This window comes from Psittacula echo (genome assembly GCF_963264785.1).
Source record: "Psittacula echo genome assembly, chromosome: 14".
Taxonomy (NCBI): Eukaryota; Metazoa; Chordata; class Aves; order Psittaciformes; family Psittacidae; genus Psittacula; species Psittacula echo.
The window spans coordinates 12029701-12049902 of NC_137750.1; the positions used below are offsets into that span (position 1 = coordinate 12029701).

The following is a 20202-nucleotide window of genomic DNA, read 5'->3' on the forward strand; positions in this document are numbered from 1 at the left end:
ATTGCACAGTGGCAGCAAGAACACCCTTGTCATGAATATATTTGGAGAGATTCTCTTCCCATAAGCTTCCCACAAGCTTCCCACATCAGGCTGATGGTCCTGAGTGTCCCCTCTCTCCCAGGATAGCAATACTATCAAAGTGAATTGTATGAAAAAGAGCCAGAATGAGACTGAAAGAATCAAGGATCAATTCCAATCATCTGCTATCCTGGAGCATCACAGATTTGTACCAGCTGTGAGGCTGGGACATAAACCTCCTTGACCTATGAGGATTGACTTAATCCAGGCTCATGTCCCATCAACACTGATTTAGAGCAGTCCAAGATACGCTTCAAGTTCTTACCTGGAGTCTTTTGTGGTTCTGTCTCAGTTTGGAAAGCAGCAGTGGGACGGCTCCCTGCTAGCCCTGAGCTGGCTGTCCCTCTGTCACCAAGGCACTCGCAAAACTCCTTCCCACCTGACACCTTCATCAGGGGTTGAATCTTGCAGGTTCTTTGCTTAGCCACATCTCAGCAAAAGCAAACCAACCCCTTGTATACGACTTTCAGAAGGCCTCAAATATCCAAGGGTGGTATTGGAGGCAGCCATCTGAGCCGAGAATCTAGTCTTAATTTTTCCACTATTGCTAATGACCATCAGCATCACTGTCACAGGAACTGCCCTCATCTTTTCTGACACATCAGATGACTGTGGCCACTGCAGGAGGGCTGCCTCTGGCTCAAATTCTGTCTCTTGTGCCAAATGCAGCACCTTCCTCTGTGGGAGCATCTTGCTGCTTATGTATGATGTTTTCCAAGCCCACAGGAACTACTGACCTTTCTCCCATCTCGCCTTGTTCTTGTCTATGTTTGCTGGCCATCCGCTGAACAAATGAATGGCACTGACCTTCACAGCAGACATCAGGATAGATACAGTGGTCAAGGAGAGAAGACAGGCGAAATGTTGCTGGAGTTTTCCTTCCAACACCCCTAAATGTGCTACTGTGATGGAGACATTAGAAATGCCAATAGATAGCGAGATGAGATGGATTTCTTGTAATCTCAGATTCATCATATTTTACCTGTTACAACAGCAAACACTGAACTAACGAGTGGTCTGTGCGGGCAGCAGGAGCATTCCTGTCTACAGCGAGTGCTGTAGCTCATACTAATGAGGCAGTGCACAGCAGGGAAGGTGTGCTCTGACCCAAGCAATCTGTAGACACAGTGTCCAGCTTTTCTTATCTGCAAAGAGCCCACCGCCACCAAAACAGCAGCACTGAATAAAAGCAATGAATAGAAATGCCAGTGGAAGTGAGGGTGGGTGGAAGGGGAACTGAACTGTCCCCCTGGCATCTGAAAAGGGCATGCGCTTGATTCTCAGAGGAAAGCAAAAGTGGCAATGGAGAGATGCTCTTCAGTCAGTTGGGTTCTGATGAACAGCCAGCTCTCACATCACCTGGGGAAGGTGGCCTCTGTGAACTCATAGGCTGAAGCCTTCTTGAAACCAGCTGCCTTGTCTGAAGGGACAATTGTCTCTATGTCTAGGATAAAGAGACCTACTCTTTTTCCTTTAAACAAGCATTCATTAGACCTGGGTTCTTCTATCTCAAAGCTCCACAAACCAAACCTAACACCAAGGTCCTGGCCCGCTGCAGACTTTAAGAGTCCTGAAACTACCTGCTGTGAAGTGCCTGGGCAAATACACTGAGGACTTTGCCTTGGTCTTGAACTCTCTTTGACAGCCAGAGACAGTGCCCATGGCTTGGTGGGTTACCAGAGGAAGCTGCACATACCCATCCTGTGATCTCCTGCTGTGACCACCCCAGGGCTGCCTGAGTGATTGCAGGAAGGCTCATGGGAGATGGACTCTTCTCCAAGGAACATGAGGCACCACGCAGCAAGCTGAGTGCCTCAGCAGCACGTGCATACGCTGCTTTGTTTGGCCTCTGCTCCGTCAGACACAGACCACCTCCATTTGTCATTGTCACCCACAATCACTTTGTTCACTGACACCAAAGCAGCCTAATGGAAAAATGAAGCTATGGCTTATTTAGCAAGACTGAAGGGCTCCCTTCTCATTTGAACTTTGGAAACAAAAGTTCCAAATAAAACTAATACCAAACTCAATCTCAGCCCATATGTAACAACTATAGTCCTTTCTGCTTGATTAACCTCTCCTACACTGAAGTCCTGAGACAAACCACAGCCAGAACACCTGATGCTTTTCAGATCCCACAGCAAAACCCCGTAGTTGTGGTCAATGTGCAGCACTAGTGACTAGTGCTTTGCCTGGAGCCTGCTACTATATATTGCTGCCTCTATTCCACACACACACATACACACACACCCCAACTGTCCTTCATTCCCTCCTACTTATTTCTTCCCCTCCTTTCCAAAAAGCCAGTATTGATGGTGACCCCTCTTCTAGTCTGTTAATAACAGACACAACTGAGCCAGGAACAAGTTCTTTTGGGCAAGGTACAAGAGCAAGATTTCCCTTCCCAGCTTTGGCAAGGGCTAACTGTGACACTCGGTCCAACTGGCTGCCTGAGGCCGAAGTGATCCATTACCCCTACAGCTGCCAGTGGCTTTGAAGGGCTCTGCTGGAAGTAAAGTCCCTCTCCTTTGTAGCTGGGTTTGAGAATATCTTCTTTCAGTGGGCTCCTGTTGCCTCTGGCTTGCCTGTTTCAGCCCTGACTGCACTGTGATGGCTTTTCTCCTTCACATGATATGGGCAAACACACAGACAAGCAGAGGCTGAATGAAGAGATCGTCATCTTTAGCAATATGCATTTTCCTTCCCAGTCATTTTGCCTTGCTCATCTCATGTCCCAGTCCTCAGCAAGCACCAAGTAAACTCCTTACTGGGTGCTGCCACTTTGTAGTGTGAGCATTGAACACCCCACTCATGATTCCTACGTTCTGGTCCTTGTGTGCCTCCACTAATGTAGCAGTAAGTATTTAAAATGCCCTTTGGAGCCATCAGCTGCCAACACCCGAGAAGAACACTGCAGCAATTCCCCTCACAAACCTCCTCCTTCGACTTCTCACACTTGACAGTGCCTAAACATGGCACTTAATTCAAACCCCCAGTATCCAACTGGTATCTCCTGCTGCAAGCAAAGGATTTCTTCTGCATCTTCGCTCAGCATTTGCCTGCCCTAACAGACCAACAGGAGCCAATGGGAAGAGAGAGGGTGTCTTCAGAAAAGGATTCATCTCATCATAAGGCTTATGTCAGAGCTGTTCTCTGATGGCGCCTATACCTGTCCTCTAGCCACAAACCCTTGTTTCTTGTGTTTCTACCCTGGGCAGAATCACATATGTCCTCAAGAGCCAGCAACAGATATGCAAAAGCACCTTCCTCTTCCAGACAAACCATCTCATGTACTGTTCTCCAGCCCAACATTTAATGTCACAGTTACAACTCTCTGGCATGCAAAATTACAGGGTTCAATGGCCTCTGAGTGAAAACTGGGGAGCAAAGAAATCCGTCCCCACACTGTCCTGTCTCCACAGGGTGATGCACATTGCAGCAAAACCCTTCTAATGGCAATGGAAACCAAACAGTCACTGCCCTCTGTCATGGGCCCCTTCCACAAACAGAGGAGCACATTAAGCCCTGCAGGTTCTGGAGCAGTCTGAGTTCCTGCCAACTTCTTTCAGAAGCTTTCGCAGCAGGGACCATTAGCAAAACCTCCCCTGATTGCCAGATGAGGAAATGCCACCCTTCTCTGTGCAGCTGAACAGCTTGTGAGTGAATGAGGGCACACCTATGAGGCACACATCCGGTCACAACTGAGAGGTGGCAAGTGATGGCAAGTCTAGCGCATCCCACTTAACAGAGGTGGTCAGCAACCATTGAGACGTTGTTTTGACAATTTTCAATATGTGAAGCATTAAGAAAAATCAGGATATTGTGAACTAAGAGGCTGCATCCTTGTGCCACTGGGGAGATAGAGGCAAAGAGCAGTCAAACGAATTGACCAAATTCACTCTGCTAGCAGAAACCAGAAGAAAACATTGTGTATCCCAATTCCCAGAGCAGTGCTCCTGAAGAACCTCAGGCCAGTGTCTTTAAGCTCCTGGGATACTGTCTAGGTCACGTCCCACACTCTGAGCACATGCCTGTAATTCATCTGAATGAATCAGGTGGCCCCAGCGATGTGGATTTCTTCCTTCTCAGCTGCTGTGTGCGGATAGCCTGACTGTGCTCTACAGCACATGTGTTTTGTTGGCAATCCTAAATGCTTGAACCTGGATGCAAGCGTTTTTGTATAAAGTGGATTTATACCTCAGTGATTCTGAATTTTTAAAGTGCCTGGAGAGAAGAGCCACTCCATTCAGCAAAAGCCTTGAAGAACCAGCACCACTGATCCTTGCACTCCTGTGCTCCATCCGATTGCCTCTGAAAGCCATTTGTTATCCAAATTTCAGGTTTACAAAATCCACTGTTGTAAAGCACGACATTCTGCTCACTTCTAACATAACCACTTCCGAAGACAGACAGCAGGAAAGCAGCACTTACCTGGGTTACTCTTGGAGGTGCGCACGGGGGTGTAATGGTTTTTGGAGGATGTCCTGACTGGGGTGTTTTCTTTCGGGGAGGTATCTATGGCCGAGATAGTCTCTCTTTCACAGTGTGCTATTGGGATTGGTCCCTGCTGCCTTAAGATGTCAGCCAGAGCCCTGGGAAGAGAGAAATAGAGGGGGAGGGAAATGTTATTTTCACACAGTACTTGGAATGGCATTCAGCATTTTCACTTCCACGGTCACCGTGGAACAGCAGAAGCTGGATTTCTACCATAAACAGGGGGGAAAAAAAAGGCAAAAATACCAAAATAAAAGCTATGGCTTAAAGCTCAGTTTCTTTTTTGTGTCTGCTGCACGTATTTATAGGCTGGCCTAGCTATTGTTTAGCTTTTCATATGCTTCCACTAATTCACTTCACCCCAGGGTTATGTTATCTTTCCATCATCCTCCTTGCTGTCAGTGACAGTGCAGATGAACTGTTCTTAGCACAAAGCCTTCAGAAAGGGCCACCACTGAACATGCCAGAGCCCTAAGACTGCAGCACTGTGATTTTCTAAAGGATACACCAAAACTGCACTGGCAAACTTCTTTAAGACCGAATCACATTAAGAGTTGGGTCCCAACACTCCTTAAATCCTTGGGTTTTAATGCAGGAAGCTCAATACACCCGAGTGGTGGGAGTGGGATTCTTAAAGAAGAACCAGAAGAAAAGGATTAACCATGGGTTAACACAGCAACAGCCTACCTTCAGCTATCTGTCCATTAGGGTTTTCTTTAATGGTACTGAGGTCTCTGCTATTCCCCAAGAGAAAGAAATATCCCAGTTGCATCCAATGTTTTCTCCTTGGATGAGTGCATACTCAAAGAAATTTTTAACTCTGTGAATATCATGGACACAGTGGAACAACTATGGCATGAAATGCACTGATTTTCTTAGTGCAGCCACAAGCTACCTCTGGAGTCATAGGAAAAGGAGGAACAAGGTGGCCTGTGTGGAATATAAGGGAGGGTGGCTTTTTAAATGGGAAAGAGTTTTAAGGTTCTTTTCTCTTAGCAAAGGGAATATGCCTGATGTCACCTTGAGTATCAAGAAAGATGTAAGGAGAAAAAATTCTTCCATTACATATTGATGAGAATGATGCTGGTGTTGCTTGTATCTACTAGCATCCCTTAAATGCCGTATTTCTGGTCTTTCATATGAGAAACAGCTTGGGACCTGAGTCTCTTCCATTTTCCAGCTCATTTCCTCTACAGACTACTGTTCCTGTGTAATACATGCTCTACAGAACAAACTCAGTTCTCAGAGGCTCCAGAAGAGGAGTAGATGAGTTTACAACCACCCCGTACACAATAAGAATATTTTAAACCTTATTTGATTATTTATTGTTTACAGAGGGAGCAGGCATAGAGGTTATAACCAATCATATGCATATGGGGACACATACTGGTACATACGGAGTAAAGGGGTTGTAATATGCAGGGGCATTAGATGCGCTAAGACAGGCTCAGAGAGAGGTGAATATGAAGATGGGTACTTAGCCATGTCCCAGGTCAGGGCTCCTTTTATTTGCCCCTCACTGAAGAAAAGGAAGCGGTATTTGGTGTTCTCCAAAAGACACTGAATCCCCATGGACTGACACAGATCTGTGGGTTCTCACCATCTTTTACAGTCGTGCCTGAAGTCTCTCAAACTGGGCACCAACTTAGAGGACACGTTTGAAACGCTGGCCCCTTGCCCAGGGTTATACAGAACGTGAGTGGCAAGACAAGGACCAGAAGCCGGGGCCTGAGGTCCCTGCCCTATTGAGACACTGCACGGTTCCCTCTTGAGGAGAGGATTCATTCAATCCCCGGTAATCCTGATGCTTTTCCAGACAAATAGCTCCCCACTGCATTACAGATCTTGCTGACTGGGGAGGATGTGGGAAACTAATGAGGTCTCTCTTTGGCACCAGCATCCAGTACATCCTGTTGGAGACAAGACGTTTTCTAAAGACAGCAGGTTGGCAGAACCAAGACCTTAGTACATATCTCCAAGATATATTAAGCATCAGATGACCATTTAATGGTAGCTGCAGTACAGAAATGCTAAGAGTCATTTTTCAGTCACAGAGATTGTATTAGGACCATTATCTACTAGCACATAGTGGCTTGGGCTCATTTTGAACACCTGTAGAAGACACTCTTAGTGTCAGGAGCGCAATCACTCAAGAGTACAGAGGAAGATGACACATGGATAACACTAAAAGACTATATACCACTTATTATAATAGAGCCAGCTGGGCAGGAAAGGTCAGGTCAGGGACTGGTGTACACTCGGAAGGGGTTGTGTGGGATGAGGTAGAAAAAGGCAGTAGAGAAACACAAAGCTGAGGAAGTGGAGCTGGAGGCACTGGTGGGATGGAAATGGAAGAGTACAAATCAGTTCTCCCTGAAGCCGAATTTGTATAACCTGACAAAGAGAGGCCAAGAGAGGACTTACATCCCACTAATGAAGAGCTGCAAGGGAGACAGAGCAAGGCTGTTCTTGGACGTATAAGGCAAAGAAGACAAAAGGCACATACTGTAGCAAGGGCAATTCCACTTGGTTATAAAAGACCAAAAAAGCCACAGTGAGATAGGAAAATACTGAAACAGGGACCCAGAGAGGCTGCAGGATTTTCATCCTTGGAGGTCTTCAAAAGCAGCTGGATAAGGCCCCAACAACCTCCTCTACCACTGGAGTTGCCCTTGATTTAAGCAGATGGCAGGAGCAGTGACCTCCAGAGGTCCCTTCCAGCCTAAATTCTGCTACCATTCTGACTCTAGGATCACCTCCACTGCAGATCAGCTTGTGTCTCCTGATCCTGTTGTCCTTTCTCCTGCTGAGACCACTCTCTGAACAGGCACTGATAGAGACCAAAGGAGGCAGCTTCCCTACCTCCTGGATGGACAGTCCACCTCCATTCACTAAAGAGAACAGAGGCAATTGAAGTGAATATACTCTGGAACAACTGGAGCCTTATTCCCTCAGACATGTTCCACCTGAGAGCCAATCCCTGAGCCTTCTGCCCTCCACAAGGACAAAACCAGGCTAATACTTCAGTTTGTGAGCAGTTTCTCATAAGACCATGCTTGGTTGTTCCTTGGTTACAGCCAGGACCTGAACTCACTGATCCTGACCACAAACAACGATGCAGCTCAGGTGATAAGAACAAATTTAATCCCTTATTTGGTATTCATCCTGAAGGCATAGTAATAAAAGTAGGTCTCTGGGTTAGTTGTTGGTCACAGCATAACAAGGAAATGATTCCTAGTCAGGTGCCAGCCACATGGAAGAGAGGAGACTGCTACTCCCAGATAGACTGAAGGTATCACAGGTGATGCTCAGGAAAGTGATGTCTGACGTGTCAGACTACACGAGATGAACATCACTATCAAAAGCAGACCTAGATCATAAGCGTATGGGACTAAACCAACATGAGTTCACTGAAGGTGTAATTTTCTCATGCCCTAAACACACCAAACTGCGTGTCCCGAGTGCTCACCCTTTGTCCTCTTCTTTAACGTCTAACAGAGGAAAAAAAAGACTGTTCAGCACCAGCAGAACAAAACATTATAGGTGGGGGAGAAAGTCACACTTGGATCCAACTGGTTAGTTCCTTGCCAATTCAATCACATTGTTGTGTGGGATCCAGTTTATTTCCATAAAGCACTGAGGGCTGAGTCCCACACTGGTGGAAGGTCAGTCACACTGAGGGAACGATTTGGTCAGTAGGAGTCTCTCAGGTACAGCTAATTGTCCACTGCAAAAGCTTCAATAATAATACAGTAAGAGAGTCACTTTTGGGCCTTGAGTGTGCAGCCATTCAGGTACGTTTAGTCCCACTGATGTCAACAGCACGTTAATGACCTGCACGAGGCTGTGAGACACTTCAAACATCTCTCTATGACAACACATCTCTTATCTCTGGCAAACAAACCTCACTCGCTGCAACGCGTTACCTGTGGCACCGCGCGCAGTAGCCAGCGCTGCGTAACTGTGCATCATATCCTGAGATAATGATTTGTGACAGCGTTTGCAGTCCTGTCACTCCTGTGAGAACACTAATGCTGCCTTCCATGTAAACCCAGAGTATAAATAGCGACAGCAGGGATGTCGTTCCACACCAGTGCTGGACCAGCAGCATGGGAGAAAACCCCACTGATGTCTTGCATGGCAGAGACATCCTGAGGCAGAGCAGGTCAGGTCCTGCTCTCAGGCATCTCAGCAGCGGAGGCTCTCCTGCAACTCTGCACTGAGTACTTTGGGAAGAACCGCAGTGGGATGAACATAGGGACCCGACGGCTAAGAGGCCAGTGTTTCGGAATACAAAAAGCCACAAGGGATGGGTATAAGCAGTAGGGTAGCAAGGTCAGGCATCAACTGGGACCCCGATGTTGAAAAATGAAATCAATAGATTGCTGAAAAGAGAGTGAAGGCAAGCTGGAAGAGGGGCAATGGCAGGAGCGACAAAACCAGAGAAGGATAAAGTGAGCAGAGCAGTACAAAATGAAGGAAATGGGCAGGAACAAACTGCAGTGAAGGCTGGGCAGATCGTGAAGCCCAGCAGCTATGAGGAGGGTATTCATGTCTCAGTCCCAGCATGGAGATGTAGGAGGGGAGAGAGGAGCTTCTTCGTGCCTCAAACTCAGCAATTCAGTGATTCCATAAAGCTTGTGTAGCCAGATCACACTGTCCTACTAGAGGGTCCAGTCCCAAGCAACATAAAGAGGCTCAAAACACAGCAGAGAGAACCCCACTAAGAACCTAACCCCGATCCTTCTAGACCCAAACTAAAGCAAGGACTCCAGGGGGTTTCTTCAGGTTCAGCAATGCCATTGACTGCAGACCCAGGCTCCTCCTGTAGGAACTCTCACACTGTGAGATGCTCCCATCTTCCCCAGCCGCTACCAGTGCCTTAGCTTCTTGACCTCAGCAATTCCAGTATGGTGATTTGCTTGCCCCCTGCACCCATGGAGAGAAATTCCTTTCTCTTAAGTGCTCTGTGCACTGAAGAAGGAAGGATTTGCCTGGTATCACTGAGAAAGCTTGAGGCAGAGCTCACAGTCTAATTCCTGCCTCATGCCCCCTTCACTGGCCAAGGAAGCTCCATCTCAATAAACCCATCCCAGGTATCCCTGGATATTTGTCAGGGTTTTTGTCAGGACCTATCTGTGGCAATGCAGAACTCATGTCAGTGCCCTAGAGCTGGCGAGGACTTCAAGGACTGTATTTGATGGTGGTATCTCCAGTCCACACATAATCCTCTCCTCTTGGATTAGAGAGAAAAAAGACACAGATCCTGGGGAGACAGGGAGAAGCAAAGAGTTAAACCAGAGAGGAGTATCTGGTGTAAGAAGTGAGCTTGCATTTGGCTCTGCAATGAGCTCTGAGACACATCAGGTAGTGTGATGGGGGGGACTAGAGTGCAGCAGGAACATCCACCTGCAGAGGCTGACAGGACCTTGTAGCCAAAGAGAACATGACATTGCAGGGGCTGTCAGCCATCAGAGTTAACCTGCTCTGCTAACTACTAAAGAGGTAACAGCTCTCAGGTCCTTCACCACATCCTTTTTGAAAGCAGCGTCCTGTTTTCCCAATATCCACAGATTTTCAACACTAATTGATAGTGTGGGCACAGGTATCCCTTCTAGTGCGGGCAACGGGAGCTTTGGTGACAGCTCCAACACTTGTGGCCTGTGGGAAGTAAGAGTAGAGATGTCTGCAGATGCTGGACAGGAAAAGGTGATGGGAAGAGCTGACCGCTTCCTCCAGTGCAGGTTGTACATGTGCAAAGCTTCACTCTGCTGCCCTCTGAAAATCTCTCCCTCTGAAAACCTCTCTTGGAGACCTCATGGGGTGTCAGAAAACAGAATTGCCTGTTCCAAGCCCCTGTGAATCTGGGGAAGAATGGAAAAAGAATGACCAAATGGATCTGGCAGAGCACAATAAAACCAGCAGTGTCTGGCTGAGCTGAATGCCTGCTAAAAGCATAGCTGTGATGGAGTTTGTGGCAGAACTCCAACGGACTTCAGCACAGCCAGAATTTCACTACGAGTCCTTAAAATAAGAGTGAGGTTAAAGACTCCCCTATGCTCTCCTGCTAACCCAGTAGAAGGAGGCCGTTTGTCCAGCTCACCTGGAAGGGCCAGGTCTCCTCAAGGGAGAGGGATTCCCATCACCAGCAAGTGGCACAGAGCACGGCCGTGCATTATTCATGGCTTGGTTGGTGCCTGTCCCCAGACCTGCCACACACCTTGGCCAGCTTCAAGTGCTGACCACACAGAGCCACATGCTGCCCTTGACCTGTGCTATGCTACGAGATGGGCTCCCGAACTGCAGCTCCTGCTAGCTGAGTGCTTCTTTCCATGTCACTCCCCATGTCAGCTGTGAAGCAGCAGAGGGGAAGGCAAGTGCACGCTGCCTCTCGTCAGCTCTCCATCCCTGCTGCCTCCTTGGCATCACCCCCAGGGCATGCGTCTGGCCGCACTCTCTGATTTCAGTACCAGAGGGATGGGGCTTTAATTGATTACACAAACACCTCTGCAAAGTGATCCACGGGGGGAAACACGAGGATGGGGATGCTGCTGCCAGCAAACCCCTGCGGGAAGCAGCCTCCTTCACGTGGAAGCAGCTCTGCCAAAGTAGATGCTGCTTCAGAAAGTGCAGAGGCTCAGCAGCATGCTAGACATGCACCAGCCCCAGGTCAGCAAGAGAGAAAACAGGTTTCTACAGCTGCCACGAACAAAAGGAGCTGGTGCTCCAGAGCAAGGTGTGTGGGAAGGAACACTGGGAATGGCTTTTCACCTGAGCACACATGTGCCCCATCCCTGGAAACATTCCAGGCCAGGCTGGACGTGGTTCTGGGCACCCTGATCTAGCGGAAGATGTCCCTGTCCACTGCAGGGGAGTTGGACTCGATGAGTTTTGAAGGTCCCTTCCTACCCAAACAGTCCTGTGATTCAATGTGGTGGGTACCTATATATATGTGTATATGAATAGGTGAATGCACCCATGGAGTTAAGAAGTCAAAAAGGCTAAACATTAAGACACTGCGTACCTGCACCCAGCAGAAGTGAGGAAATATTCTTTCTTAAAAATAAAGCCAGATGTCTTCTGAAACAAATCTTTCTGCCAAACACAAGGCATATTTGTGAAGCTCCTGGAATTTACACCAGCTTTGATGACAATTTTCAATGCAAACTTACTTAGGGATGTACAAAGGACCGTATCATCACCCCAGATAATAACAGAATGAGGCTGGCAGTTTTCCTGACTCACTCTTCTTGGTGATCTCCAAACTGAAGCATAGGTGACATAATTACACTACAGATACACACCCAGCATATGACTGCATGTATGTGAAAGCACATTTCACCTGAAATAGAAGCAGTATATGAATTGCACTGATAAATCAATGAGAAAAGAACCTTTGCTGTGTGCTCAGCACCTCTCCTGTCTCTATAACACGAGGTGAAATCAGCAACTGGAAAGTAAAGATCTTGCCTTAGGTAAAGGTTCTGGAGGCTATATACCAAGTAGCAAATATCAGCAGTGCTTAGACTGCACATCTCACACAAGTACTTTGCACAGCTAACACTAATATACAAATTGAATGTTTCCTCCTATTGCTGTGATGCAGGCAAGGAATTTACTGCAGTCACTAAACTCACAGGTTTAAACGGGTAATACCCATTCCTTTGAACAGTTACACAGCAGGTCCAAGGAGAAATACATGGTTATGTAAAGTTTTTATAATGAAAAAGTTAAGATAAATCTTAGAGCTGCCATTTCATAGAATCCCAGCCTGGTTTGTGTTGGAAGGGACCTTAAAGCTCATCCAGCTCCAACCCCTGCCACGGGCAGGGACACCTGCCACTGGAGCAGCTTGCTCCAAGCCCCTGTGTCCAACCTGGCCTTGAACACTGCCAGGGATGGGGCAGCCACAGCTTCTCTGGGCACCCTGGGCCAGCGCCTCAGCACCCTCACAGGGAAGAGCTTCTGCCTAAGAGCTCATCTCAGTCTCCCCTCTGGCAGGTTAAAGCCATTCCCCTTGGCCTATCACTGTAGTTTTTCTGCAGAGAGCTGTTACAGTGAGCAGAAAGCAGCCAGGGCAGCGAGGGTCAAGGTAGCACAAGGACCCACCCACTATCCCCAGCACCACTGAGGGCACGGAGCAGAGACCCACTGCCATGCTGGGCATGGGTCCTCCAGGCATCCACCCTCCACCCTCCCGGTTTCGGCCCCATTACCAACCTGGCTGATGGTCCGAGGCTCCAGAGAGCAAAAGGGACACTGCAGAAGAGATGCACCCAGTAAAGAAAGCACAGGTGCTGGGTAGAGTGGGGAGCAGTGTTTCTGTATGGAAAAGGAGCTAAGCACTGGTCGTGCTCATGGAACAAAAATTAAAACCAGTGGGTCGTGATAGGTTTTCCACAGGCATGAAAATCTGCAGGAATGATGCTGAGAGCTCAGCCAGTACAGAAAAACAGGGGTTTACTGTTAGTGTTTGTGCTTGGTATCTGCATGCACAAAGCCAGTGACATGGTCTAGGTGAGGAGTCCCTGCCAATGGAAGGGGGTTGAAACTGGATGAGCTTTCAGGTCCTTTCCAACCCAAACCGTCGTATGATTGTAGGATTAACAGCACTCACCAGATACACAGTGCTTTGAGAAACACCGCAGTGCACACAGAAGAAGTTTCCTGCACAGGGTGTCTAGTTTTGCACGAAACCCTACGTTGTAAGCACAGTTAAGGGACTTTAAACTTACTGAAGAAAACTGCTCTTCCTTGAAGAGCCATTCCATTGAAACAAATGGAGGTTGGGGCAAGAGCTAAACTACAGCAAGATATTTATTGTGAAAGAATTCCAGGCTTATCTTCCTGGGTAATGAGACATGTGAGACTTTCATGCGATACAGATCTAAGGAAATACAGATTGCCCATGTGAGGAGGGGCAAAGGCAAGCAAAGAAGCACCATGATCTCATTTTCCTGATAAGGTTCAGATCTTCTTATGTAAAGCAGAAGTTTTAAAAGGCGTCTGATCTCCAAAGGCACACAGATCAACTGTTAGTTAAGGATATAAGAGATTACAAAACTAAAAGAAATAGACGTTCAGAGCTAGGCTGGATTCCCTTGACACCTTGTGATGGAGGGTTGCTAATAGAAAAAGTTAATTAGAAAGCAGAAAAATAGCAAATAGATGGGAATTGGAGACACTGAACTGATTTGGTGAAGGCAAAATGGTTCTGAGGGTAGCCTCTTACTGGTTCAAAAAGAAAGACTCGGAAGCAGCCAGTGGAAGTCTGTAGCCTCTGTGCTGCTACCAAACACAGCCTCTTTATAGCACAGATTCAGAGAGACAGCATAGCAAAAAGACCCCAAAAAAACAGTTACTGAACTGCAAAGTGTGCCCAGAGCTTCAGACTGAAGCTTCCCCAGTACAAAAGATAAAATACTTCACATAGATACATGCATAGAAATGCACATCCTGCTGGGATTCAGTGAGCTGCGGCAATTCAGTGGCAACAGGACAAGATTCAGGTCTTCCCTCTGCAAGGGAGTTACCTCAACTACGGCTAGGTGCAGAATTGGCTTGAAACAGAAGAACTAGTCATGAGGTACTTCTGTAAGGCCACAAGATTGTGCCTTTTTCTGTTTTACATTAATCAAGCCTGACACACACTCGTGGACCTACATTCTGTGCCTGGGAGAGGAATGGGGCACATCAGAGATGAGTCTCGGAAGCCATCAGGAATAAGCAATCCAAAGCAGGGCAAAGAGCAGATGGAAGGCACATGAGTGTGTTAGAAGAACGAGACAGAGGGGAGTAAAATAAGAAGCAAGAGCATAAACACAAAGAGAAGGGGAAAGAAAGAAGTGACAGCACCCAAGAAAGAAAATCGTCTAAGGCCAGATTGGAGCTCACAGCCCCTCTCCCTGCCTGGGGACATGTGAAGTGTGAAGTTTGTTTGGCTCAAGCACCACACAGCAGCACAGAGCAGAACTGGTGACCACAGAGTTTGGAAGCCACAGACCTCAGGGGCTGTGGTGAGTGGCAGCCTGAAGAAAGAGAAAACCTCCCGTGTTTTCAGTTAGCATCACGCAGCAGCAGCCTTCCCGCATCTGTGGACAGACAGACCCATTGCCTCTGATTCCTGTTGAAATTCAGAGCTGCAAAGGAAAAATGGCAAGAAATGGATAGATGTAACTGTGGTCTCTACATAGGAAAATGAAGTTAATGTATAAAACCAGTCACTGCTATTATTCACAGCACAGAGGATGCAAAGGCAGGGACCAAAGTAAAGAGTAGCACAAATATCTTTCTTCTTTGTAACAACAAAGATGCCCTAAGGAGCAGGGTGATGTGAAGCCCTCTGAGCAGTAGGTGCATGTTTCCCTTCTCCCTTTCAAAAGCCGAAACACTCAACAGCCACACTCCATGCAAGGACAGATACAGAAGACGACCTTTTAGCAGATACAAAGCTAGTTTGCTAGGGAAAAAAATCACAGCTCTGCTTCTCAGCAGCTACAGAACAGCTGAGCTTCCCCTAGTGCCATCCCCACCACTGCCTCCCTCCTGCTCCCAGGCAGCAAGGAACTGGGAACATTTCAAATCCTAGCTGCAAACTATAAGCAGTTTCCAATTTGTTCATTCCTAACTCAGCAGAGAGCACAACGGTGACTGCTGCTGAGGGCTAAACACGGGTCAGAGAGCAATACTACCAGCAGGGAATTATTTATGTGCTGTAGCGTGGGGATTTAGGGTCATGGCCACGGGAAGAGAATATTCTGGGTCACCCTTCCTTGTCACAGAAAAACATACTCAGCGTTGAAAACAAACAGCTCGTTCACCACCAAAGGTTTCCTAACTCATTCCCATACTGACAGTAAGGCAAATACTTCAGTGCTCGAGAAAAGAAAAGCTCTGACAAAGTGACAAAACCAAACCCTCCTCACAAATGCAGTCAGAGAGAATCAGCAGGCAAAGCGTTGCTGGGTATAGCTCTCAGAAATCAGCCCCAGTTTCTACATGGAGCCCAGCATGTGTTAGTTCTGACAGCGTTAACTCCAAAGCAAGATCCAGACAAGAGGTATTCATACACGGTCAGGCTGGACGATCCTGTAACCATTAAAAAATCAGCCAAGTTTAAAGTATTACAAGTGCTTCTGTAAAATATGAATATTTTAGCTCCTGTTTTTCAAAGTACTTCCACTCGCGCTCTTAGAAAGGAACTTAAGGATCAGTTACTGTCACTGCTCAGCCCAGAATCACAGCAGTGCCTCTGCTTTAAAGGGACGTGGTTGTGCCTGAAAACAAGCCCAGCTTTTCAGCTCGGCAATGCACACGCATATCTCCATGCACAGACATCCTTCCACTTCACATGAGAGTAACAGTTCTCCTGTGAATTTGCAAACCCTCCTTTCCATGAAAGGACATCAAATGAGCCCTGCCTCCATCAAAACCTTCTTTCTGAGTTAATAAGGGTTTTCTGTAAAAGCTGGATGAGAACTTAGCAGTGAAATAAGATCTACACAGAGTACTGCTAATCAACCATTTCTGACGAAATAAAATTGAAAGTGTGATCTTGCTTATGGGGAAGAGCAGGGAAGCCTTGCTTCATCTTCCCTGGGTGTGGGATACTGTTCACTGCGGGCTGTTTCTAGCCCACTGCAATGATTTCTGTTTATACTTGTCATTCTTCTCATCCCAGGGATTTTGCTGGGATGCACACTGAGATTTAATGCACTTGCCATCACTACAGTGAATTATTCCGGGTGTTACACTTAACTCCAAGTGACACAATCTCAGACACAAATACCTGCCTACATTCTGATTCTCTCCTTCCCTGTTACTCAGCAGCAGTTCTCAGACAAAGATAAACCTCTCCTCATATTTGCATTCTGCTTCAGGCACTGAAAGCATTTTACCTCTGACTGATGCAGCCCCTGTCTGCTGGAGATGCCCTTCATAATATTTAAACCATCGTGCGATGCTGATCAAGTTTAGGTAACACAGCTCTGAAAGGTATAATCTTTTACCAGCTACCATATCATAGAAGTCAATCAACTCCTTATAATGCTCTAAAAGCCAAGCTTTCCAAGCACTCAATCTGCCATTCAGACTTCTACACACAGGTGAATCACTTTACCAGAACTTATCTAAATAAAGAACAGCGAGCATCAAAGAAATTAAAACATCAGGAATAATTCAGACGAATCTGGCAGTACCGTCTCTGCTTTCACAGGGTGTCGGATCCAACCCTGGAGCCAGAGGAGAAGCAACATACAGGCACCCAAGTCAGATTTCCAAATTCAGTGTGAAGAGAAGGCCCAGGAGAAGTTGCCTTGAAGCCAAAAGAGCTCAGTGGTTGGGAGACTGAGTCCCTAGTTATGAAAAGACTTAAAAGAACCTGTTTTCTAAGGTACTTTCAGGACTCCCAACTGCACAGACACAAGGGACCTAAAAGATATTAGAGTGTTTTTAACACCATGAAGTTATTTTCTCTCAAAGATCAGAGCAGATTTGCGATTAGAAACATGGCCCAGACCCTCAGCAAGCATAAACCTGCATTACTTATTGTCCCTATTGAACGCACAGTAACTCACACCAGCCAGCACCATTTACAAAGGGAGGAGTCTAAATAAAACACATCTTCCAAAAGACATAAAATCTGCATCGCTTATCTCTTTTTCTTTGTAAAAAGCTACAATTTCTCCCATGGGACACTGCTGGCTGTGACTGAAGTTCAGCCTTAAAAATATGGTCAATGATTTTAATAGTTTTGATTAAAATTTCTTCCTTACTTCCTTTATGAATCATTATCTGTTAGAGATGAGGGCTCGCCCCACTCATGCTCACAAACTGCTCTTACACAGAAGCGCCTCACTAATTTTTATGTTCAAACACAGGAACCTCCCGGATTCGCAGCACGTACAAAGTACATCAAGCACTAAATAGGAACTGAGAGAGTACATGCATGTGTCCAACAGGAGAACTGTTATGGAAGCCCGAGCTTTTGCTTTTAAACAGGATTTTCCCTGACACATCCAGAGCCTTCTCTCTTGTCACAGCAAGGTGTAAAACCACGGAGAAAAGGATGCCAAAGCACTTTCTGAGCAGCTGGCCAGAGCGGACAGACCACTAGCTCGAGTTATCCCAATTTAGAGGGGAAAAGAAAGCAAGAGAAAGAACACTCCCTGCTGCCAGTGCTTCCCTGAACTCCCCTTGCAAAGGCCAGGAGGAGCAACCGCCTTCGCACTCTCTGAACTTCTCCCCGGAGCCGGGCCAAGGCATGGCAGGACCCATGGGGTTCAGGGGGTCTCTGCTGTCCAGGAGACAAGGGGGAACCCATGGGCAATAGGAGAGCTGAGGAGGACCGGGGGGAAGTAGGGGACTCAGAGGGAGATGGGGTCTAAGAAGCGATGGGGGGACTGGTTGATGATGGGAGGGATCAAGGGGCGCTGGGAGAGGCGGGGAGGGAGGGGGGGGTGTCAATGAGAGGATCGGGAAGGGGAGAGGGGGGCAGTGCGGAGCTGTCCGCGGGCGCGGTGCTGAACGGGTCCGCGGGGAGCCGGGGTGTCCCACGGTGCAACCCCGGGGCCGGGAGAGGGCACAGGACGGGTCCCCCCCCAAGAGGGACAGGGAGGCGGATGAGGATGGCGGTGCGGGGTGAGGCTGTCCCTGGGCACTGCCGAGGAGGAACCTCTGGGTATATGGTGGAAAGGGGAAAAGCAGTGGGTGGTGCGGAGAGGGAAGGCTGGGACAGCCCTTACAAAGGAGAAACCTCTCTGTGAGCAGTTCACGGGGGGACCCCTGGAAACGTGAGAGAGTGGAAGCTTTTCTGGACCGGCAGCACGAAAGGGAAGCCCTTGGGCAGCCGCTGGATAGGGGAAACACTCGGGAGGGTGGCGCGAGGGGGAAACGCGTGGTCAAAGAGCGCAGAGGATGAAGACTTGAGCAGGCAGCACCCAGCGGACCCCTCGGACAGGTCGCGCAGGGGGAGACCCTTCAGACAGTGGAGCAAAAGCAGGACCCTGGGGCAGCCTGTGGAATTCTCAGAGGGGTCACGCCACAAGGAAACTCTTGGACAGGCTGCATACAAGGAGAAGCCCTTGGGTGGGTGGTTGAAAGGAGGACCCCCTGGATGGGTTGCGCGATAGGGAAGCCTTTGGACAGACCGTGCAAAGGGGGAACACTTGGAGAGACAGCATAAAGGAGGAACCTGGGGAGAGGAGGTGTTCCTAGACAGAAGGGGCGCCGGGAGCAGGGGAAGGGTCGTACCTGTGTATGTTCATCTCCCGGGGTGGACGCCGCGCCTTGTCGTAGGCCACCTTGGCGAAGACGCCGGCGATGAGCACGAAGGCGATGGCCCCGCACGAGATGTAAACGGTGGCGTTGGTGCTGTCCTTGTCCGGGTCGTATTTGTTGGCGTCCCCATCAGCGCCGTCGCTGCCGTCGGCAGGCAGCACGCCGCTGGCGGTGGTGGGGTGGGCCCACTCGGGGCTCTTGTAGTTGCGGCACAGGCTCTGGTCGAGCTTCTCGGCGCGCTTGTTGCAGCAGAAGCGGTAGAAGCAGGTGCCGCAGCAGTAGCGGAAGCCCGTGAGGCTGTTGTTGCACTCGAACTCCTTGTCCCACTGCCCGCTCACGTCGTAGTACCCCCAGCACGTCTCGTACGCCGGGGCCGAGCCCCCGCCGCCTCCCCCGCCGCCGGAGGGCGTCCTGCCGCTCCCCGCGCCCTTGCCGCGGCCGGGCAGCGCCGTCGGGGCCGCAGCCCCGGGACCCGCCAGCGTCTGGTTCAGCAGCTCCTTGCCCGGCTTCGGGGTCCGCCGCGGCGCCGCCGCCCCCTGGGTCCGGTTGCCCTTGGCGCGGGGGGGCCCGGCCGCCTGCGCGGCCAGCAGCAGGGCCAGGAGCTGCAGGGACAGCAGCAGGAGCAGCGGCAGCAGCAGGTGCCGCGGCCCCATGGCGGGGCGAGGCGGGCGGGCGGGCGGCGCGGGGCTCAGCGGCCGCGGCGCTGCCCCATGGAGCTGGTGGCTGTTGAGGGGGTGCGGCGGGGAGGGTGCTGGTTGTAGGGTAAGGGGGGGGGCTGTCCCGCTGCTCCTCAGCGGCGGCTGCCCGGCGCCGGGCGCTTCATGCCGGCGGCGCGGGGCTGGAGGCGGCGAGGTCCCGGTACCCGGTGAGCGGCTGCTCCGGCGAGGGGCTGCGAGAGACGGGGAGAGGGTGAGAACGCGCCGCGCTCCGGCACCCCCGGCCCGGCCCCGCCCGCACTCGGCCTTACCACGCCGGAGCGGGACTGCGGCGGGGCCGGCGGGCTCCGCGCGCCTCGCGGGGGCCGGGCACCGGCAGCTCGCGGAAGCACCGCCCACCGCCGGCGGGACCGCCCCCGACAGCACCGGGACCGCGGCGGCGCGCGGCGGGACCGCGGGGACCGGTACCTCGGTACCCCCCTGCCCGTAACACAGAGAGAGAGAAAGAGCCGGGCACCGGCACTGCCCGCTGGGGATGGGGGCGGCCGAGAGCGAGGGAGGGGTCCTTGCAGGGGAATGGTTCTTATAGGGGTGAGAGTGGGAAGGGTCCTGCAGGGGTGAGCGTGAGAAAGGTCCTATAGGGGTGCAGGGGAAGGACCCTTGCCGGGGGAAGCATGGGAAGGGTCCTTGCAGGGGT

The 20202-nt window shown here is 49.6% G+C and overlaps 1 protein-coding gene across 1 annotated transcript in view; it reads right to left on the minus strand.

The window, feature by feature from the left end:
• SHISA6 (shisa family member 6) overlaps positions 1-19502 on the minus strand; it is a gene marked incomplete at both ends in the record, with an annotated part of 224557 nt that extends 205055 nt beyond the window's left edge. The window contains 2 exons of the mRNA XM_080629691.1: positions 4510-4670; positions 18823-19502. Of these exons, the coding sequence (XP_080485817.1) occupies positions 4510-4670; positions 18823-19502 (841 nt within the window). The remainder of the gene's footprint in view (positions 1-4509; positions 4671-18822) is intronic.
• Between the last annotated feature and the right edge of the window lie 700 nt (positions 19503-20202).